Source organism: Hylobates moloch, unplaced genomic scaffold (genome assembly GCF_009828535.3).
Source record: "Hylobates moloch isolate HMO894 unplaced genomic scaffold, HMol_V3 SCAFFOLD_3, whole genome shotgun sequence".
Lineage (NCBI taxonomy): Eukaryota > Metazoa > Chordata > Mammalia > Primates > Hylobatidae > Hylobates > Hylobates moloch.
In genome coordinates, this window is record NW_026652278.1 from 62,701,619 (window position 1) to 62,726,364 (window position 24,746).

At 36.9% G+C, this 24,746-nt stretch overlaps 1 protein-coding gene across 1 annotated transcript in view; it reads right to left on the reverse strand.

Moving 5' to 3' along the window:
* Positions 1-24,746, reverse strand: part of CTNNA3 (catenin alpha 3) — a 1,859,096-nt gene that overhangs the window by 1,706,887 nt on the left and 127,463 nt on the right. The window contains exon 5 of the mRNA XM_032138296.2: positions 14,564-14,683. Within this exon, the coding sequence (XP_031994187.1) occupies positions 14,564-14,683 (120 nt within the window). The remainder of the gene's footprint in view (positions 1-14,563; positions 14,684-24,746) is intronic.

Here is a 24,746-nt window from a genome sequence, read left to right on the forward strand (position 1 = left end):
TCTCCTTCCAAAATATCAAGAATTTGCCATTTTTTATTACTTAGGCCTGGTTTGAAACTTACATCCCAATAGGGGAGAAAATTGAAAAAATAATATATGATTAGTGTCTCAAAGTAAGACTCTACCACAGTCTTGCATTTTGACTCTAGGACAGTATCCCTGATTTCATATTACCCTGAAATCTAACTTTACTGTAACAATCTCCCTTCTTAATAATCCTTTAGCAGCCACCTTGTTGTGCCCTCTAGACCACTGGCTCCCCAACCCAGGATTCCCTTTCCCCTTATGATTACAATGTGCTCATCTACCCTCTTGTGGTTAAACAATGCCAGTGGCGCTCCTACCAGACAATCCCACTGCCTGCACATTAAGCATTAGGAGTTCTATATTAGTGACTGTCACAGTAAACTAGGGAGAATGGCAGTGGTATGGACTACGACCAACAGGCCTATCAAAATGGGACATTATCAAACTGTAACCTGCTTTCACCTATCAGTTCAGGGCTCAGGTCAAAAACCTTATAATTCCCATTATATGATTATTGTTAAGAATTAAGTAAATCAAAGACCTAACCTGTATAGCAGGCACTTTCACAGCTTCAGAGATGGAAAATCTATATTACTAAAGAATGTCCAGTAGGCACTATCTCCTAACATTCCAACCTCTCTGTCAATAATTCATAAATGAATATTCACATGCTCTAAAAGTTCCTGTTATTATGTGAATAATCATCACGTATTTTCTGTGAAAGTGAAATGCTGCATAGTATATTTCTTATAGTGAGCACCCTAGTAGAAAGTATTTACATAATGCGGGAAGAGTCTACCTTCTTTCCATAAATTGAGTTTCTTTATAATTCTATTATTTTTTACAACCCTTCTAAAACAAAATGATATCCATGCATAAAGAACACAGCTTTCATCTTGCAGTGTGACAGACTCCTACGTGCCTTTTTATTTTCAATAGACTGGCCTCACACACTGGTGGGGATTGTATTCATGAATATATGGCTTATGTTTATGGTTAGGAGAAAGGTTTAAAAATAATAATGAAGTACTTTCTGCCTTTACTGAAGCCACGTTCCCAGCCTTTCATAATTTATTACACCATCTCATTATTTTTTAATGTACTTGCCTTTTTAAAAAAATCCAAACCTTCCAAATTATTGCATGATAATTTTTCTTCCTTTTCAACAGGAGGTTCTCACCCCTCTATTGTCTACTCCAGAACTGGCCCAAGAGAACCTCTTGTACAACCCAGTTTTAGAGAATGATTAAGAAGGATTTTATATAGGTAACTGAATATGAAATTAGTTATGATTTTGAGAGCATGGTTATCTCAAAAATAAATAAATACATAAATAAAAAATTTTAATTGCTTATAACATATAATGAAATAAATTTGTAGCGCTGTCCTAATTCCATCAATTTTGGAATACAGTTCACAATGAGATATAGCAAGTAAGAAATACAAATTGTATTTTTCATTAATAATCATAAGCCATATATAATATCTGTTGTCTATAATTCCAATGATAAACACTTATTATTTTCAGAGAAGTTCTAGGTAATACACACTCAACCTTCTATAAGCTATCTTAACTTTTTTATTATTCTGGCATAAACTATGTGTCTATCTTTTTTTTAAAAAATTACACTTTAAGTTCTGGGATATATGTGCAGAAAGTACAGGTTAAATAGGTATACACGTGCCATGGTGGTTTGCTGCACCCATCAACCCGTCATCTACTTTAGGTATTTCTCCTAATGCTATCCCTCCCCAGCCCCCCACTCACTGACAGGCCCCAGTGTGTGATGTTCCCCTCCCTGTGCCCATGTATTCTCATTGTTCAATTCCCACTTACGAGTGACAACATGCGGTGTTTGGTTTTCTATCCCTGTGATAGTTTGCTGAGAATGATGGTTTCCAGCTTCATCCATGTCCCTGCAAAGGACATGAACTCATCCTTTTTTATGGCAGTATAGTGTTCCATGGTATATATGTGCCACATTTTCTTTATCCAGCTATCATTGATAGGCATTTGGGTTGATTACAAGTCTTTGCTATTGTGAACAGTGCTCCAATAAACATACGTGTGCATGTGTCTTTATAGTAGAATGGTTTATAATCCTTTGGGTATATACCAAGTAATGGGATTGCTGGGTCCAATGGTATTTCTGGGTCTACACCCTTGAGGAATTGCCACACTGTCTTCCACAATGGTTGAACTAGTTTATACACCCATCAACAGTGTAAAACCCTTCCTATTTCTCCACGTCCTCTCTAGCATCTGTTGTTTCCTAACTTTTTAAAGATAGCCATTCTAACTGGTGTGAGATGGTATCTCATTGTAGTTTTGATTTGCACTTCTCTAATGACCACTGATGATGAGCTTTTTTTTTTTTTATTATACTTTAGGTTTTAGGGTACATGTGCACAATGTGCAGGTTTGTTACATATGTATCCATGTGCCATGTTGTTTTGCTGCACCCATTAACTCGTCATTTAGCATTAGGTATATCTCCTAATGCTGTTCCTCCCCCCTCCCCCAACCCCACAACAGTCCCCGGAGTGTGATGTTCCCCTTCCTGTGTCCATGAGTTCTCATTGTTCAATTCCCATCTATGAGTGAGAACATGCGGTGTTTGGTTTTTTGTCCTTGCGATAGTTTACTGAGAATGATGTTTTCCAGTTTCATCCATGTCCCTACAAAGGACATGAACTCAGATGATGAGCTTTTTTGAACGTGTTTCTTGGCCGCATAAATGTCTTCTTTTGAGAAATGTCTGTTCATATCCTTCACCCACGTTTTGATGGGGTTGTTTGTTTGTTTCTTGTAAATTTGTTTAAGTTCCTTGTAGATTCTGGATGTTAGCCCTTTGTCAGATGGATAGATTGCAAAAATCTTCACCCATTCAGTAGGTTGCCCGTTCACTCTGATGATAGTTTCTTTTGCTGTGCAGAAGCTCTTTAGTTCAAATTAGATCCCATTTGTCAATTTTGGCTTTTGTTGCCATTGCTTTGGGTGTTTTAGTCACAAAGTCTTTGCCCATGCCTATGTCCTGAATGGTATTGACTAGTTTTCTTCTAGGGTTTTTATGGTTTTAGGTCTAACATTTAAGTCCTTAATCCATCTTGAATTAATTTTTGTATAAGGTGTAAGGAAGGGGTCCAGTTTCAGTTTTCTGCATATGGCTAGCCAGTTTTCCCAACACCATTTATTAAATATAGAATCCTTTCCTCATTGCTTGTTTTTGTCAGGTTTGTCAGAGATCAGATGGTTGTAGATGTGTGGTGTTATTTCTCAGGTTTCTGTTCTGTTCTCTTGGTCTATATATCTGTTTTGGTACCAGTACCATGCTGTTTTGGTTACTGTAGCCTTGTAGTATAAAGTCAGGTAGCGTGATGCTTCCAGCTTTGTTCTTTTTGCTTGGGATTGTCTTGGCTATGCAAGCTCTTTTTTGGTTCTGTATGAAATTTAAAGTAGTTTTTTCTAATTCTGTGAGGAAAGTCATTGGTAGCTTCATGGAGATGGCATTGAATCTATAAATTACTTTGGGCAGTATGGCCATTTTCATGATATTGATTCTTCCTATCCATGAGCATGAAATGTTTTTCCATTTGTTTGTGTCCTCTCTTATTTCCTTGAGCAGTGGTTTGTAGCTCTCCTTGAAGAGGTCCTTCACATCCCTTGTAAGCTGTATTCCTAGGTATTTTATTCACTTTGTAGAAATTGTGAATGAGAGTTCACTCATGATTTGGGTCTCTGTTTGCCTATTATTGGTGTATAGGAATGCTTGTGATTTTTGCACATTGATTTTGTATCCTGAGACTTTGCTGAAGTTGCTTATCAGCTTAAGGAGATTTTGGGCTGAGATGATGTGGTTTTCTAAATATACAATCATGTCATCTGCAAACAGGGACAATTTGACTTCCTCTTTTCCTAACTGAATACCCTTTACTTCTTTCTCTTGCCTGATTGCCCCGGCCAGAACTTCCAACACTATGTTGAATAGGAGTGGTGAGAGAGGGCAGTCCTGTCTTGTGCCAGTTTTCAAAGGGAATGAATGCTTCCAGTTTTGCCCATTCAGTATGATATTGGCTGTGGGTTTGTCATAAATAGCTCTTATTATTTTGAGATACATTCCATCAATACCTAGTTTATAGAGAGTTTTTAGCATGAAGGGCTGTTGAATTTTGTTGAAGGCCTTTTCTGCATCTATTGAGATAATCATGTGGTTTTTGTAGTTGGTTCTGTTTATGTGATGGATTATGTTTATTGATTTGCAAATGTTGAACCAGGCTTGCATCCCAGGGATGAAGCCTACTTGATTGTGTTGGCTAAGCTTTTTGATGTGCTGCTGGATTCAGTTCACTAGTATTTTATTGAGGATTTTCTCATCGATGTTTATCAGGGATATTGGTCTAAAATTCTCTTTTTTTATTGTGTCTCTGCCAGGCTTTGGTATCAGGATGATGCTGGCCTCATAAAATGAGTTAGGGAGGATTCCTTCTTTTTCTATTGATTGGAATAGTTTCAGAAGGAATGGTACCAGCTCGTCTTTGTACCTCTGGTAGAATTCGGCTGTGAATCTGTCTGATCCTGGACTTTTTTTGGTTGGTAGGCTATTAATTATTGCCTCGATTTCAGAGCCTGATATTGGTCTATTCAGAGATTCAACTTCTTCCTGGTTTAGTCTTGGGAGAGTGTATGTGTCCCGGAATTTATCCATTTCTTCTAGATTTTCTAGTTTATTTGCATAGAGGTGTTTATAGTATTCTCTGATGGTAGTTTGTATTTCTGTGGGATCAGTGGTGATATCCCCTTTATCATTTTTATTGTGTCTCTAAATAGAAATTTTTCAAAGGAAGATATACAAATGGCCAATAGATATATAAAAAGGTGCTCACATCACTAATCATCAGAGTAATGCAAATCAAAACAAATTAAGATATCATCTCACACTTGATAGGATGGCTATTACCAAAAAACAAAAGATAAGTGTTGGTGAGTGTGATCAGAAATGGGAACATTTGTAGAGAAATGGGAACCTTGGTGGGAATGTAAATTGGTACAGCCACTATGAACAGTAGTATGAAGGTTCCTAAAATATATTTAAAAAAAAAACAGAACTACTATATGATCCAGCAATCCCACTTCTGAGTATATATCCAAAGGAAATGAAATCAGTATTTTGAAGAGATACCTGCACTCTCATGTTCATTGCAGCATTATCCATGATAGTCAAGGTATAGAAACAACCTAAGTGCCTAGGATATACTTTAAAGGTTTAGATGACACAGGATTCTAGAAATTGTCAATAAATCAAAATTCCATTGCAGTAGAAAACTACAAAATGATGTACTTTCTGTATTATTTGTGTATCCATGATAAAGTGGTTGAACCAGATGATGCTTATAAGTCTTTCCTTGTCTATGGCATTGTAATATTATTGCATTTTCTTCTTTTTTTCAAAAAAAAAAAAAAGGGCCAGGCGCAGTGGCTCACACCTGTAATTCCAGCACTTTGGGAGGCTGAGGCAGGCGGATCATGAGGTCAAGAGATCCAGACCATCCTGGCCAACATGGTGAAACCCCGTCTCTACTAAAAATACAAAAATTAGCCGGGCCTGATGGCACGCACCTGTAGTCCCAGCTACTCAGGAAGCTGAGGCAGGAGAATTGCCTGAACCTGGGAGGCAGAGATTGCAGGGAGCCAAGATTGCGTCACTGACTCCAGCCTGGCAACAGAGCGAGAGTCCATCTCAAAAATAAATAAATAAATATTTAAAAATTTAAAAATTTTAAAAAGGCACTACTGAATTATTTTCATTTACTGGCACCTCACTGCCCAGTATATTTGCATGTATAGATAAATGTTAAAAGCATCTTTGTTGTTCCTGCAGTTTGATATGAAACCCAATTTCCTGGATTATTCCATAGTCCCAGTGCAACAAGGTTCCTACAGACTCAAGAAAGTCCATACCCTTTTCGGTACTCCTTTCATCCTGGTAGAAAATTCTATTCTGCTTCAGATTCCTAGGGCTCAATCTGAAAGAGCAGAACTCCCACCTGGAGGACAAGCGTAATCAGAAAGAAGTGGACTTCACTGAAAAGTCAATTGTGCTGCATCCCCATTTCAGTCCTTTGTTGTACATTTCTGTGAACACTCAAAGAAGTTCACTCCTTTCTTCTTGAGTAGGAAAGTGGAAATGTAGAGTGGCTGGAGGTTGGGTTTTAGAGAAGACTCCACCCACATCTTTTATTAAGGGGACTATGAGGGACTCCTCTATTCCACATGTCCCTGGATAGAGGAGAGAATGTCACTACTTGACCACCTGGCAAGGGTCCAGCAAAGGAAATGTTCCTCAAGACACAGGAGGTAGCAGAAGTATGTTTTTTCCTGGAGAGAATGGGGCTCACTTCCACAAAGGCTGCCATCAGAACCTTTCATTATAGCCATATATAAGCAAGGCCTCCCAAACCGTGAACCCCAGTGAAATAAACTGAATGCCCTGGCTTTGTTTTAACATTAGAAGAGATTTCTGCAGCCAGTCCAATCTCAGCATCATGCAGCTTTTCAAACAGGAAAAGAATGCTTTTCATACTGTAGGTCCTCTCTTGGTTTCAGGATATAAACCAGATACCAAGGATCAATAGAGGGCTCACCAAAGAACCAAAGGTTGTGAGAATATATCATTTCCTGTTATTGTCCCAACTCTTGTCATTAGCAAAGTATGTGGCCTTGTACAAGATATTTAATCTCCTTGCAACTCATTTTTCTCATCTTTAAAATAAAACAGTTGGGGCCGGGCAGAGTAGTTCATGCCTCTAATCCTTGCACTTTGGGAGGCTGAGACAGGTCAATTGAGTTCGAGACCAGCCTGGGCAACATGGCAAAACTCTGTCTCTACGAAAAATACAAAAAATTAGCAATACAGGTGGATGCCTGTAATTCCAGCTACCTGGGAGGCTGAAGCAAGAGAATCACTTGAACCCAGCAGGCAGAGGTTGCAGTGAGCTGAGATTGTGCCACTGCACTCCAGCCTGGGTGATAGAGTGAGATTGTCTCAAACATAAAAAATAAAATAAAATAAAACAATTAGGTTAGATGAATTCTAAAGATTCTTTACTTGGTTTAAGGTTCTCTAGTATAGCATAGCCTCTGTAATTTGCATCTTAAACCACCAAAAGTCATAATCTTAGTAGTGAAAGATTACCTTCTTTTCATGCATAGATCACTTTCAAAGTGCAAAACAGACTAGAGAAGACATTCTCAGAGTTAACTTGTCTATTATTTCTCCTCAATAACAACTTTTATTGACAACCTTATGGACTTAGGTATGTCAATATAAGACATGCACAAATAAGCACCATATTGATGCAAACACTGAAGCTGTTTTTTGTTCGTTTGGTTGGTTTTGGGGGGTTTTTTTGTTTTTTTGTTTTTGCCATCTCTGGAATTCCTATCAGCATTGTAAATTTTGAAACAACCCATTACAAAGAATTAACTATTTCAATAAACATTCCCCACTATAAAATAGCTATAAGCTGCCCACAAGGCAAACTATTGTATAGCAAACAACCTTGTAAAAATTAATAAAACTTCTCTGGTGCATGAAAATCAGCTAACGCTTGACTCAACAGCTTTCTACCTAAGTGCCACCAATAAACTGAGCCCCAGAGACAACAGACGGAAACAGAATAGCAAACCTTAGGAATTAAAAGATGTCTCTATAATGTTTTTACTTTGCTAATTTAATAGAAGACACTTAGTTATCATGACCATTAACCATCCAATGTGGAAAACAAATTTTAGAAGGAGGACAAATGTATAATATGCATCATTTTAATCATTCATTTTAAAATAAAGGCAAGTTTCTTACATTAAAAAAATCCATAAGATTTTTTCTTCAGACTGTAACTATAGAAAAACGAATCACTCTATAAAGATCTGTAGTTTATGAAGTAGTGCAAATGATCAAATGGCTATTGCAAAAAGCTGGAAATTAGGAAATGTGAATATTAATTCTGAATTTGTTACTGACTCGGGATGACCTTGCATGATGCATCCAACCTTCTTTTCTCTATATCAGAAAACTAAAGAGTAAATGTAACATCACATTCTTTTCTCCTTTGGGACAAACAACTATGTACGATTGAATAAAAATGAAATTGCATATGTAGTGGATAGAATATGTTTGGGTTGGTTTGAACTTAGCACACTGTTTAATAATTCAACATTTTTTATACCTGTGCAATAAATTTTTAAATTATGTCTGAAATGCTTTGAAATCTTCAGAAACAGGTTTATAAATGGCATAAATAATCATTTTATTTGATCTGGTAAATAAGAAATAGAATACCACCTAAGACAGACATGAATATTTTAGTATAGCAGTCCTTGGTTCACTTACCCTTAAAAGGAATAATTCAATCAGAATTCTTTCAAGACAGTTAGATTAATTACAGAAGAAGGAAAAAAAGAATCTTCTCGCAATTGAGCAATTAACATACTTCATCTTACAAAGGTCACTGAAGTTAATCCATAGCTATAGAACTATTGCTCTAGAAGCTTAGCACCTCCCCTTAGTACTCATTCAGTCCAGCTCCCACTTACACCCTTCCTTAGACTGCATCTAAACAATTCCAGATATACATGTTCTTTATTTTTTATTTTATGGATTTATTTATTTTTTGACACGGAGTTTTGCTCTTGTCACCCAGGCTGGAATGCAATGGCATGATCTTGGCTCACTGCAACCTCCACCTCCTGGGTTCAAATGATTCTCCTGCCTCAGCCTCCCAAATAGCTGCAATTACAGGTGCCTGCCACCACGCCCGGCTAATTTTTTGTATTTTTAGTAGAGACGGGCTTTCACCATGTTGGTCAGGTTGGTCTTTATTTTTAAAGGTCTTAAAGAAAATATATTTACAACTCCATTTTAATGTTAGCCCCAATGGAAAGTTAGTCCCTACCTTATAAGGTCCTTGCAGATAAGCAATTCCCAGTGCAATATTATTCTAGCTGATTCATTACATTTTTCTTGCTATAAGTCCTTACATGATTGAAGGATATTATTGGAATTCATCAACTTTTTCTTCTCTATATGCTATAGTACAACCACAAGCCTAGCACTATTTAGTTTCATTTTCTAAGCATTTCTTCCACAGGATCCCTACATTGTCGTCTTGTATCCTCAGAGTTCTCGAGTTCCCAGGGTAAGCCTAAGAGTATTTTCTATGTGGTCAGTCATTATCTATCTAGAATTTTATTTTTTTGTTTTGAAATATTTGATTGACAAAGATTGAATACATTCAAAGTGTGCAACAAGATGATTTGAGAGATATATACACATTGCATAATGATTACCACCATCAAATTAACACATCCATCATCACTCATGCTGTTTATTAGGTCCCCAGAACTTGTTCATCTTATAAGTGAAAATGTGTACCCTTTGATCAATATCTACTAATTTCCTCCACCCACCAATCCCTGGAAACCACCCCTCTACTCTCTGCTTCTCTGAGTTTGACATTTTTAGATTCCACATATAAGTAAGACCATACATACATGTATTTCTGTATCTGGATTATTTTGCTTAGGAAAATGTCTTCCAGGTTCAACCATACTATTGCAAAGGCAGGATTTCCTTCCTTTTTAAGGCTAAATAATATTTCATTGCATATATGTATACCACATTTTCTTTATTCATCTGTCAGTAGACACTTAGGTTGCTTCCATATCTTGGCTGTTGTGAATAATGCTGCAATGAATGTGGGAGTGCAGCTATCTCTTCAAGATACTGATTCCATTTTCTTTGGATATATACCCAAAAGCAAGATTAACAGGTCTTATGATAGCTCTATTTCATATTTTTTTAGCAACCTCTATACTTTTTCTGAAATGACTGTACCAATTTCCATTCCCAACAATGTGCAAAGGTTTCCTTTTCTCCACATCATCACTAACTCCTGTTATCTCTTGTCTTGCACACCTATTAGGATGGCTATCATGAAAAAGATAAGAGATAACAAGTAGAATTTTATTTTTCAATTGAAGAATATTAACCTGCAGTCATTTTTATCAAATAAATTTTATCTAACTGATTTTTATTTTTCTTCTTTCTAATAAAAGTTTGTTTTAAATTCAATTTTTATCCTACAAGGTATTATGTACCCTTCTGGCTTTGGAATTACCTAAAAGGGGTCACACACCCAGTTTAGTAAAAGAAAAAAAAGCAGTTGTTCACTCCTGAGCATGATCACTAACAAAGTACCATGTGCTGAACAACACCTGAAGCATAAGGGAAGTTTGGATATATAGAATGTATTATTAACCTGAATTGGACGTTAGCCAGAACACTGGACCTACTTCCCCCAGCAGATTGTCATAGTACAAGTCCTCAGTACTTTAACTGCCCATCAAGAGATACCACCTTAGAAACATATTAGAACCAAATGTTGCAGCTCCCTTCTTGAGAGGTGTCAACATGTTCTTTTTGTTACACACATCACCAACTGCTAGACTACGTATGTCCAAAAACATTCTATCCCATATGTTCAGAACAGTGCTGGACCCTATATACAGCACAGAAGTATACAAAATAAAGAACATATCCATATCCTTATGGAACTTACAACCTATTTAAGAAAATGGCTTATGAGAATAACACAAAACATACAATAGCTACCAATTATACTAAATACATGTCAGGTGCAATGTTAAGTCCTTCATACATATTTTATAGGACTTACTTTATACTTGATATATTGTTTCCTCAAAGCAAGCTGTTTAAGTTAGGGGTTAATTTTCCAATGCTTTTTAAAAAGAAACTCAGGTATCCAGTACAAACAGTCTAACCAGGTTTGGGTAAATACAAAGCTCACACTTTAATCACTGTACTACATGTATTCTCAATGAGTATATCATCAATCAGATGCTACATTGTATGATACAGATAAAAGCTAAGAATGGCAAAGAGTGAAGAGTTATACTGACTAGAGGTCACAGAAGGAGGTGTTATGAGGGAGGCTAGACTTCAGTTTGACTTTAAAGAATGATTTAAATACGTAAAATGAAACAGGCTGTACATTCTAAATACCAAGTTATATAAACCTTGCGCACAGGTCAGAAGGCAAGAATAGCATGCCGTGATCAGACAGACAAGAATCAGATACGTGATGTGTTCCAATATGCATGTAGGTCTGAAGTACAATAATTTAATTTTACATATTTTTATATCAATGTGTAAATGTGCTTTAGTCTATATAATGTTCAACTCAATAATGTGAATTTTAATTTATATCAAAAGACTTCAGAAGCCTCTGGAAATGGATGTGTGTTATAATGTTATTATAAGTTTTAAGGGTAGATAAAGAGAGGAATGAATTACATTACAGTCCACATTATCAAACCTTATTTTGTTTTACTCCACAAAATGAAAGCTCTAAGGAAACCTCTTGATTTATAAGCACTCAAATTAATACATAAATCTGGGATCGATATAATAGCTGGAACTTGCTATTACCATTCCTATGTCACACCAACTAGAAGGATGAAAACCAAGCAGTCCAAGCAGATAAACTCCAAGACTGTACCTGCCTTTCGATAGTAAGAACCAAAAGAGTGTCCAGATTCTCCAGTTAATCCTGCTTTGTCATCCATTTACTTCAGGCTGACTCATCCCGGTAAACCCACCACCTCACCTATCACAGCCTCCTCTCACACCTTTTCCAATCAAAGCTATTTCAACGTTATTAGTCTTTTTGAAAGTAGGAAAATGTAGAGATGTTGTGCCCTGACCCAAGGAATAGCTGATGTGCAGGCACTCACTCTTTTAAATAAATAAATACTAAGTTCAGACCTAGGAAAGAAAGCACAGCAACCTCAGAAAAACAGAAGTGAGAGAATGGAGCAAAGTACTCTAGTAGTCTATCTTGTGCCAAGAAAGAACTCTCTCAAAGATGATGTTAAAAATATCATAGAAGGGGACAGAAAATAAAACTTAATGGATGACTCCAATAAAATAATTGTAGTCAATTCATTGGACATCCATAATTCAGAGTTAACACTGGCATTTTCTGTTTGTTTTAAAAAATGGATAGAAGAATAAAATATGTTAGGAGAAAACCTCAATAATAAATAGGGGCAAGGGACAATCTCTCAGCCCTTGGTATCCAGGAAACCAAAGGCTTATGCTCTTTTGAATTTTAAATGTGTAGCAAAACACATTGATTTTAATTGCCTATAATCTGAGGCCAAACCTTTTGGCATGGTTCTTTGTTCATAGCAACACTACCACCAATAATATTTACTGAGGATATGCCATGAGTCAGATACTGTTATGAGCACTGGAGAGGATACAGCATTAAAGGTGACAGACGAGGCCCTGTCCTTATGGAGCTTATGTTCTGTCCCAGTGCGGAATGATAGATATGGTTGGACCACGGAACAAATCATGACTAATTCTCTAATACAAAGAATACTGCCTTATAAAGAGGAAACTTCCTTGCTAAACTGGCAATTTTACAGAGGCCTGAATCTTTTCCATCAGAAGAAAAACACTTTCTGGCGTGTGCTTAATCAGGTTTTGGAGCTTTAAAGGAATAGAATGCGAGATAAAAGATAAATCCCACCAAGCTAGAGACGAGCTGATGTTCTGACCCTTTGACCCTGCTCATCAAGAAGACATAACACTCCAGGTTTGAAGTCAGACTTGATTTAGATTTGAAGCCCAGTTTCATGCCTTATTAGCTCCATGACCTTAGGCATGTTACTTAACTTCCTTAACAGTTTTCCCATCTGTAAAATGGTGCTAACAAAAGCCACCTCACTGTATTGTTATAAGCATTTAAAGATTTAATTCATAAATGTTTAAATCATACCATGTGCCATATGCTTTTCATTTAATAAATAGTATAGATGATTTATATATGCATATATGTATACACTCCATGTGCTCATCTTTTCTTTATGCACATGTAATTTACCCATCTATCCTCAATGCCATTCTCCCAGAGTTCTATCCTTCTGCCCTTGAGGCGTTTACCTTCTTCCAAATTCACAATTAGCTAATAAAAGAATCCAATCACTGAAAATGTGTTAATGAGAAACGATAACAGAAGAGTACAGTGACTACTGCCTGCCAGCTCAAATACCCCTCCATGGTAAAATATGGTTTTGGAAACAAAACTGTACTAAAAATTGCATAGGCCAGAAGAGTGACTCTGGTGTGAATGCTAAGCAGCATCCTCTGGGGGGTTGTTGTAGTAGCACTCAGTAACCATCAAGTGCTAATATCTAGACCATCATTAATTTTTTTAAAAAAACAAAACTTAAATGGACATTGTATCATTTTTCATGTAAATTAATGTGTCTGCAAAAAGAATGTATTTGCCCTGGAACATTCTATAAAACAAATATAACCCCTAGGAAAATAGGGCCATAGAAAGGTTAAATGTCCATGTAACATCTGTGATACAGCAATACGTAGAACACAATTCTTTTTTTGGTCCAATAATTCTAGACCATATCATGTTGACTTAATGAGATTTAACTAAATATAGAAAATTCTGCTTTGAAAACCTTCATCCAAAAGGATCCAAAACTTGTGAATTAGGCAATGGCGAGAATGCCACACCCTTTGCTACGCTAAGAAGAAAGTCTCTCAAGTGATCGACTCGAGGTCTGGCCATGCAAGTCAGACATTTAGTCATTTTTCTAGACGCTATCCACCATGGAGCACACTACCGAATTTCATGCAACCTCATTTAAACGTCTAACTGGCTACTCTGATCGGAATAAACCGTTGGTGGAAGTAAAAGCTTGACAACGCTGACACCTAGTGGCTGTGATGAAACTGGAGCAGATCCAGCTTAGGAAGAGGAGAGAGCTACTGTGGCAGTGTCTCCAAAACACACAGCACTTAATCATGATGAATATTCGGTTATAAAGTACCAATTCTAAAACAAACCCTATAAAAGTTTATTTCAGCTCTCTATTTATTTGGGGGTCTGCAAAAGGAGGTAATAAAAACCTTATATTTGAAAAGTAAATTTTCCTTCAATCTTCCACACTTAGCAAATTACTCATCTTCAAAGATCAAAGAAAACTAAAGATCAATTCATATTTTGGCATATTTATGACTATTTTCCTTAATGTTGCATGTACACCCACAACCTTATCCTGGTCTTCAGGTGATTTTTCTCCCCGGGTCAAATATAAAAGCCAACTGGCCAAGCCATTACAGAGATTCCCTTTATGCCTCTGAAGCGTCCCTAGTCAAAGGGTAGTTGGATTTTCACAAACCAGCAGGAATTTTCTTTAAGAGAGGTATAAGGACACATGTGGAAACCCCTAAAGTACACATCTAAAAGCAAGGACCACATTGAACACTGTGGGAAGCCATATGAACACAGCAGATCAGCACAGCACAACTGTTTCTGCTCTAACCATTGGAAGATAAGTTTCCTCAGACCCACCTGCACCTCTGACAGGCAGGATGGCAGGAAGCCTAAAGTGTTCATCTCCTTCACCAAGGAGAGCTCTGACTCCTACCTGCTGACGTTTGAAGGCTAAATAATCCAAATTTTCCAGCTCCTTCCCAAGCTTCTGGTAGGTTTTCTGGAGGTCAGATTTGTTGGCAACATTTTTAAGAGACTCAAATGTCCTTTGAAACTGAAATTGAAAACAAAAGCAGATCATTAGGATAGCAGCAGATTTTTCTCAAATTCTCAACTTGCTAACACAAAGAGTCGATAATGAGCCTCAGTTTCTCCCATTCATAATACAGTGATAACAAATGCTAGCTAATTATGTTTCAATGAAATAATTAAGGACACACAAAGAGTTACAAACCGTATTCTAAGTATAACCAACGTTATTGCATGCATGAGAAGCCTGTTTAGTACTCATTCTAACAAAAAAGCATACTTCATTTAAAAAAACCAAAAAAGAAAGTTCATCTTTTAGGATACACTTCTGCTTTTAAATTTTTAAAAAAGCACAGTGAATGTATAATTTCAAATCACAATGAGGAAGCATTAAAAAGTGCTCACATTTTAATCATGGAAACAAACAAATTTATGAAAATGTAGTTGCTTACATGATATTTTGCTATAATGGCATGGGATCTGGCTTGCCTCTATAATAATATCTATGCAGAATAGGTCACCCAACAAACTTCAGCAAGGAAGATCTCTCAGAGCTTGTATTTTGAGAAGGAAGGAAAATTTAACATTTTGATGATCAAAGCATATGTGGCATGTTCAGCAAACATTTATTCATTTCTGCTCTATAACACAGATGAGCTATGAGCAGATGAGTTATGATCAGAAAGAGAGTTCTGATCAGTTCTGCTGAATCAGAATGCTCTCATTCTTTTTAAATCAGATACTAGATAAATACAAAGGTGAAAAATTGCAACGAATCATAGAATGCTGTCTGCTACTAATAATTAATTAAGCAAAGGAAGCTCACAAGAAATTGGATTCGTGGTTTATTTTAGTAAATTAGAACTTACTTTGGAGGGTTAGTGATTGAAAATGTCAAGTAATGTAATTTGCAAGACATTTGCATTTGCTCTCTCTTTATGTCATTTATTTCCCATATTCTCACTCCGTGCCATTAGACAGATTTCTACAGATAGAGACTTGACCATCTTAAACACACCAGAACTCCACTGTGACTATGATGCCATGAGACAGGCTAATAAGATTTTATAGAATATAATTAAGTTTCCAGGGAAATGATTTGACCCTTACTATATCAAACTCAATGAAATAAGTCATATTAAAATGGCATTCTACTGAATTAAATCCCTAATTTCATGAAAGCAACATGTTTATCTCAATCCAAGGTGACAGAGGGAAAAGAAATGGGAAATAACAGTGCTAAGCTTCCATGACAGGACAGTAAATTAAATTCAATAAATAATCATTTAGAACCTACTATGCACAAGGCACTATGAATATAAAAGACATTTCCTGCCCTGAAGAAACTTAGACAACTGGAGAAACTAGACATGAAATTCGGAAATGAGATGGACACTGATGCTGAGTGCCCGCTCAGCCCCAGGTACATCGTGCTTTCCAATTTAATCTTCACAAGAACCACAGGAGTTCTTATTTCTCTTCTTATTCTACAATTGAGTAAACTGGGTTTCAGAAAGTTTGATTGAACTGGGTTTTTATTACAACATTCATGTTCTTTCTACTCTATTCTTAACTCTAACACAAGGCAAGGTAGTAAAGAGAGTGCAAAAAAATATAGATAAAGGTAACATTGGTGAAAACTCAGAAAACTCACTGATACTGACTGAGGGACTCAGACCACGTAGAAGACATAAGACAATTTGAGTTGGGCCCCAAAGGACAGGAAGTCTTTTAAGAGTCCGACATGGAAACCAATTCTACCCAACATATTAAACACAGCCAAAATCAGTTCATTCTCCCCCACTTATAACAATAAACAAGTTCCTTTCAACATAATTTTAATGACCTTTATATGAAATATTTATCATATTGTATAATCATGTCTGTGCCTTGCCCATTTCTCGGTTCATTCTCACTATGTTCAAATCAAAATAAAACCTTATCTAAGATTCTAAAAAATTTAAGTAATTTTATCTATTATTTAATTAATACAAGCTATTTTACTGACAAATCCATTTAACTCTAAAGCATGTTTTAGCCCCTGCACTTTGTCTTCCCTAAGAAATATTAGCTCTACTTCTTAAAATATTTCTTCTTCATATTTATCTCTGTGAACATTATACAACTCCAAATGGGAACTTTAGAGCAAACACACTTGTAAAGAGTGTTCAAAATAAGAAACACAGAAAACCAACACTTCTGGTAATATGCCCATGGCCAAAGGAGAAATGGAGAAAATCCAGTAACAATACATCATCACAAGAATATTTTAACTAAAGATCGGAATTTGTATAATATGGAGATTTCAGCTTGAACTTTCGTTATCCGGAATTACATCCTCCATTTATTGATAATAAAGAGTTCAAAATACTGTAAAACCATGATAATTTCATTCATTTAAGCAGTTTTTTTGTTTACAACAATAATTAATTGTCAAGGAGAGGTCATATGAAACCCGTGGCATAGCTCTGGCTTAGCTCCCTATTAAACACACCCCATCCCCACCTGCACACATGTATGCTTAAAGATACTAAAGAGTGAAAGCAATAATTTTACTTTCCAAACGATGCTGAAGTACAGAAGATAAAAGTTAGGTTGAGGCCTAGGTTTTAAAGAGCATTCACTTGGCTTGAAGATTTTTCTAATAGGCCACAATGGTTAATCATTGAAACAAACCTCCAAGATTTTCTATATTTGTTCAGTACATGATAATCTTCTTATATTGATTATTTCTCCAAATAAGTGATCTCCCAGTTGGAGACAAGTTGGGGAAAGGAAGCACAATTAATTGAAGAGATTTTTAATACTCCTGGATTTTACTTATTCAGAGTTTTGAGTGAGAATTTAAAATGAGCCAAAAACTCCAGAATAATTTGTTGAACCTTGAATTTATCCTGTGTTTTTTTTTTAACTCATTATAAACCAAACTCAAACTTTAAAAATCTCAGTGAATTAGACTAAACCCAAAACAAACCTTGGACATACAAGATAAGAATGGGTAGAGGAAAACATTATCACTAAGCCCAGCACTTGCTGGAAAAGTAAGCACTGTCAACACTCCGAGTGTGTTTTCTCATCAAATTATTTCTGCTCAGAAATAATAATAGTAATCCATCAAATAAAACAGCAGAAACTATAATTGCTCATCTCACATTAAAATAGCTGACAAATTGTTTTGCAAGAAAGAGAAGCATAGAAAAGGCAACAGGGAAATGTCTACTTTGTCTCAGCAGTCCCTTTTCCCAGATACATTTTTTCTCCTTTTTCCTGAAAATACATATATAAATAAATGTAAGCCAATGTTCTATACAATTTATGCATCCAATGAGTTCATGTAAATTATGTAGATTCATGGAGTAATTTGAGAAAGACACGAAGAAATAGGCTGAAACAGCAGGAAAAAAAATGCAGCCAAGGCTCTGGTTTTCCTCGCCCTCACTGCCAACGCCCTGGCTTCCTTGTGTAATCGGATCGACTGATTCAAATAACTCTAGAGCTCCAGCAGCCTACTAATTCCCATAATTTGAAAACATCAAGTAGCATTGCTCCAAAACAAGAGCCAGCTCCACAGTCATTATGTTTTCTTATTTAATATTTCATGCATTTATACGAGGTGCTGGGTGCTACCTGTAACATGAAAAGAAATCCCATACTCACAGTGTTACGTGTACAAAAGGGTATACAGTAAGTGCCTGATGGAAAGCATTATATCACCAAGTGTGATCTTAGTGTCCCTAAATCATCTGTTTAAAACAATGCCAAAAGTTTCTGGAGACTAAAGCAGAAGGAAAGAATAGTCAAAAAGATTATATATTGATGCTCTATAAATATTAATACTTAGAGTAAAAAGAAATTGTTTTAAGCATAAGAAATGGCTAATCTACCTTACTTAAATATGGCAACCACAGAGCAATCAAAAAAAAGTATTACAGAGAAAGAAATTATTTAATGTTTCTGAACTGAATCCATTGACTTTCATACATATTTTCCAAATGAACTTACAAGATGATAATACCACTCATTAAAAGGAAGTTTACAACTGAAGCAGAAAAGTAAAGCTCACATACATATCTCAAATTTTTTTTTTTTTTTTTTTTTTTTGCTGTAAGGAATGACTATAAAAGTTAAGAACATAGAGCAAAATTGGGCTTGAGATCTAAATTAGAAATAGTTCTATGTAGGTGAAGGCACACTGACCTTGAGGTCTGAGGTTCAAGTCCTTGTTGTGCCATTTAATAACTGCATCACTTTGGACAAGTCAGAACTATTCCAACTTTGATTGTGTTGTCTATAACATAGACAAATTGTCTTTGCCTGCCTACTTCACTCAGTTGTTGTGAAATCAGTCGAGGAAAAATAAAAGACATTCATTCAACAAATATTTATCAATGAGCAACATACCAGACATGTAAGAAACAGAGGAAAACAAAAGAGAAACAACTCTTACCCTAACGGATTTTACAATCTAGCTTCATAGGTTACTGCTTTATAAACTTAAAAGTTCCATAAAATTGAAAAGACTATTGTCATTAAGCTCATGACACCTTTCAGTAGTGAACAAGGACTGAACAAAAGGGTCATCCAATAATTGTTTATAGAGCAGCATCACTGTGCAAAGCACTGGGCTTGACACTGTGAGAAACATCCGATTTATGGTGAGGCTTGGGTGGAAAAATTATGAAATCATTGATGCTTTATGAAAAGTTTGGCCAGGCGCAGTGGCTCACGCTGTAATCTCAGCATTTTGGGAGGCCAAGGCTGGCAGATCACTTGAGGTCAAGAGTTCAAGACCAGCCTGGCCAACATGGTAAAATCCCATCTTTATTAAAAATACAAAAATTAGCCGAGTGTGGTGGCATGCACCTGTAATCCCAGTTACTTGGGAGGCTGAGGCAAGAGAATTTCTTGAGCCCAGGAGGCAGAGGTTGCAGTGAGCCAAGATCACACCACTGCACTCCAGCCTGGGTGACAGAACAAGACTTCATCTCAAAGATAAGATAAAATAAAATAAAATAAAAAGTTTATGGGCAATGTCGCCAAAGAAATCAGCAGTTTACAAATGGGTAACCCATTTCGAGAAGGGTCAAGATGATATTGAAGACAAAACCCACAGCAGCAGACCACCCACATCAATTTGCAAGGAAAAAATTAATCTTGTTTGTGCCCCAATTGAAGAGGACCAACAATTAACACCAGAAGCAATAGCCAACATCATAGACATCTGAACTGGTTCAGCTTACACAATTCTGACTGAAAATTTTCAGTTGAGCAAAGTTTCCCCTGGATGAATGCCAAAATTGTTGCACATAGATCAGTTGTAGATAAGACCAGAGCTTTCAATGAAATGTTTTAACAATTTTAATTTCATCAAGCTCCTTAAGTATTCCTTTGGAGAAATGTAACAGAAGACGAACGTGGATTTACCAGTAAATCCTGAAGACTGAGCACAATCAAAGCAATATCTACCAAGAGGTGGAAGTGGTCCTGTCAATGCAAAAGCAAGCTAGTCAAGAGCAAAGATCATGGCAATAGTTTTTTAAGATGCTCAAGGAATTTTGCTTGTTGATTTCCTGGAAGGCCATGGAATGATAGTATCTGTTCATTATGAGAGTCTTTTCAGAAAGCTAGCCAAAGCTTTAGCAGAAAAACACTGGGAAAGCTTCACCCGAGTCCTTCTCCACCACAATGCTCCTGCTCATTCTGCTCATTCCTCTTATCAAACAAAGGCAATTTTGCAAGTTTCAATATAAAATCATTAGGTATCCACCTTACAGTCCTGGTTTAGCTCCTTCTGACTTCTTTTTGTTTCCAAATCTCAAAAAATATGTAAAGGGCACTCATATTTCTTCAGTTAATAATGTAAAAAAGACTGCATTGGCACAGTTAAATTCCAGGACATTCAGTTCTTTAGGGATGAACTAAGTGGCTAGTATCATTATTTACAAAAGTGTCTTCAACTTGATGGAGTTTATGATGAGAAACAAAGTTTATATTTTTTATTTTTTTCTTTTAATTCCATTTTTCTATGAACTCTGTGAAGTCCCCTCATCATTACCCTGCTTAAAATTCTTTAATGGTTTCCCCTTAGCTTTCAGACTATAGTTCAAACTTTGTAACTTAGCACATAGACCTTTCAAATTAGGTCTATGCCTACCTCTCCAGCTTCAACTCTTATTGCTCCCACACTGTTCACCCTTCATCTCAGCCATTCAGGACTATTACAAGTCTTTCAGCATACATCTTCTTCTGCAGGTAAAATGCCCTCTGCCCCACTAACTTCTTTCTCTAGTCAACTCTCCAAACTCAGCCACATAGTATTCATTCAACATACCCTCTCTTAATACAATTCCAACCTCCATAACACTTTGTACCAACCTCTACCATAACAACATATTGTTAAGTTACTTTTTATCTAGTCTGTAAATTCCAAGAAAGCAGGATCATGATGGTATTTTTAGAAATTTGAATCCCTAGCACATACTAGAGTGATGGTGACTGCCACAAAGTAAGCACATAAAAATAACCATTTGCTGAGGTAATTCATTAATTAATCAAATCAGAGATAACTGGAAAGATGCTGATTCCTTCTTAAAAAATGAAAATTTTACATGGTTTAAATTTGTATGGTCAAACGTCATAAAATTTCAATTAAACAGGAGGAATAATCTCAAGAGATCTATTGTATATCACAGTGACTGTAGTTAATACCAATAAATTATATATATGAAAATTGCTAGAGTAAATTTTAAGTGTTCTCACTACCAAAAATTGGTAGTATAAAAGGTAATGCATATATATTAAATAGCTTGAGTTAGCGATTCCAGAATGTATACATGTATTAAAACATCATGTTATATACCATAAATATATATAATTTTTACTTGTCAAAATAGGGGGATATAGAAGGGATGGTTAATGGATATAAAAATAAAGTTAGATGGAAAAAAATCTGGTGTTTGGTAACACAATAGAAAGACCATAGTTAACAATAATTTATCACATATTTCAAAATAACTAAAAAAGTAGAATCAGAATGTTCCCAGCACAAAGAAATGATAAATGCTTGAGGTGATGGATATTCCAATTACCCTGATTTGATCATTACACATTATATGCTTTTATCAAAATATCACATGTACCCCATAAGTACAACCATTATGTATCCATATTAATTAAAAATAAAATTTAAAAAATATACATGTTTGAAAAAAAAAATGTCTTCTTCCCTAAAATTTCCAATAGGAAATTCATGACAAATCCAGCAAGTATGCCCTATTTGTCTCTATTTCTAATTTCTTCTCTTATATCTTGATGGCTGTGTTCCCACCCAAATCTCATCTTGAATTGTAACTCCCACAATTCCCACGTGTCATAGGAGGAACCCGGTGGAAGGTGACTGAATTATGGGGGCAGGTCTTTCCTGCACTGTTCTTGTGATAGTGAATGAGTGTCACGAGATCTGATGGTTTTAAAAATGGGAGTTTCCCTACGTAAGCTCTCTCTTTGCCTGCCGCCATCCACATCAGATGCGACTTGCTCCTCCTTGCTTCCACCATGATTGTGTAGCCTCCCCAGCAAGGTGGAACTGTAAGTCCATTAAACCTCCTTCTTTTGTAAATTGCCCAGTCTCAGGTATGTCTTTATTAGCAGCATGAAAACAGACTAATACAGTAAATTGGTACCAGTAGAGTGGGGTGCTGCTGTAGGTACCTGAAAATGTGGAAGCAACTTGGGAACTGGGTAACAGGCAGGGGTTAGAACAGTTTGGAGGGCTCAGAAGAAAACATGAAAATGTGGGAAGGTTTGGAACTTCCTAGAGACTTGTTGAATGGCTTTGCCCAAAATGCTGATAAATATATGGGCAATAAAGCCCAGGCTGAGGCGGTCAAAGCTGGAAATGAGGAACTTGTTGGGAACTGGAGCAAAGGTGACTCTTGTTATGTTTTAGCAAAGAGATTGGTGGCATTTTGCCCCTGCCCTAGAGATGTGTGGAACTTTGAACTTGAGAGAGATGATTTAGAGTATCTGGTTTAAGGAACTTCTAAGCAGCAAAGCATTCAAGAGGTGACTTGGGTACTGTTAAAGGCATTCAGTTTTATAAGGGAAGCAGAGCATAAAGTCTGGAAAATTTGCAGCCTGACAATGTGATAGAAAAGAAAATCACATTTTCTGAGGAAAAATTCAAGCCAGCTGCAGAAATTTGCATAAGTAATGAGGAGCCAAATATTAATCCCCATGACAATAGGGAAAATGTCTCCAGGGCATATCAGAGGACTTTACAGCAACCCTTCCCATCACAGACCAGGAAGCCTAAGGGGAAAAAGCAGTTTCATGGGCCAAGCCCAAGGTCCCCATGCTGTTTGCAGCCTAGGGACTTGGAACCCTTTGTCTTAGCTGCTCCAGCTGTGGCTGAAAGGGACCAATGTCAAGCTTGGGCCGTGGCTTCAGAACGCAGCTTCTGAAGCCTTGCCAGCTTCCATGTGGTATTGAGCCTGCAAGTGCACAGAAGTCAAGAACTGAGGTTTGGGAACCTCTGCCTAGATTTTAGAGAATTTATGGAAACACTTGGATGTCCAGGTAGAAGTTTGCTGCAGGGGCAGGGCTCTCATGGAGAACCTCTGTTAGGAAGTGTGGGAGGGAAATGTGGGGTTGGAACCCCCACACAGAGTACCTACTGGGGCACCACCTAATGGAGCTGTGAGAAGAGGGCCACTGTCCTCCAGAACCACCCTAGAATGATAGCTCCACTGACAGCTTGCACTGTGCACCTGGAAAAGCCACAGACACTCAATGGCAACCCATGAACACAGCCAGGAGGAAGGCTGTATCCTGCAAAGCCACAGGGGGAGAGCTGCCCAAGACCATGGGAACCCGCCTCTTGAATCGGCGTGATCTGGATGTGAGACATGGAGTCAAAGGAGATCATTTTAGAGCTTTAAGATTTGACTGCCCTGATGGATTGTGGACTTGCATGGGGCCTGTAGCCCCTTTGTTTTGACCAATTTGTCCCATTTGTAACAGCTGTATTTACCCAATGCCTGTACCCTCATTGTATCTAGGAAGTAACTAACTTGCTTTTGATTTTACAGGCTCATAGGCAGAAGGGACTTGCCTTGTCTTAGATGAGATGTTGAACTGTGGACTTTTGAGTTAATGCTGAAATGAATTAAGACTTTGGGTGAATGTTGAGAAGGCATGATTAGTTTTGAAATGTGAGGACATGAGATTTGGGAGGGGCCGGGGCAGAATGATATAGTTTGGCTGTGTCCCCACCCAAATCTCATCTTGAATTGTAACTCCCACAATTCCCACATGTCATGGGAGGAACCGGGTGGGAGGTGATTTAATTACCAGGCCAAGTCTTTCCTGCACTGTTCTCATGATAGTGAATGAGTCTCAGGAGATCTGATGGTTTTAAAAACAGGAGTTTCCCTCTACAAGCTCTCTCTTTGCCTGCCACCATCCATATAAGATGTGACTTGCTCCTCCTTGCCTTCTGCCATGATTGTGGGGCCTCCCCTCACAATCACAGAATCCACATGGAATCCACGTGGAACTGTAAGTCTATTAAACCTCTTTCTTTTGTAAATTGCCCAGTATCAAGTATGTCTTTATCAGCAGCATGAAAACAGACTAATACACATCTTAAATACCAGTCTTGACTTGCTGTTTTTCTTTACACCTTAATATACTTTTACATATTTTGCCTAAGATCTTCCACAAAATATACATAGCTTCTAACAGCTCTTAATTATACAGTAATTTTCCCTTTATCAGCTGCTGATATCTTCGATAATAAAGGGCTTTAGAAAATCTTTTTGTTGGTACATATCTGCCTTTTAAACAGAGGGTGGCCTCAGAGAGTCTCAGCTGCCAACATGGTATGTGATTTTTCTGTCAATATAAATATTCGTCATAGTCAGAATTATTGTTTGTCCACGAATGCTTTATAAAATTATGTAGCAAATGTTAAATATACATTTGACAAAAGTTGTTAAATTCTGGACCCATTTCCTGTAAGACGCTGGTCTATTACCAAATCCAAAGGGATCAACATTCCCAAAACAAGTAAAACCTGACTATGGTAT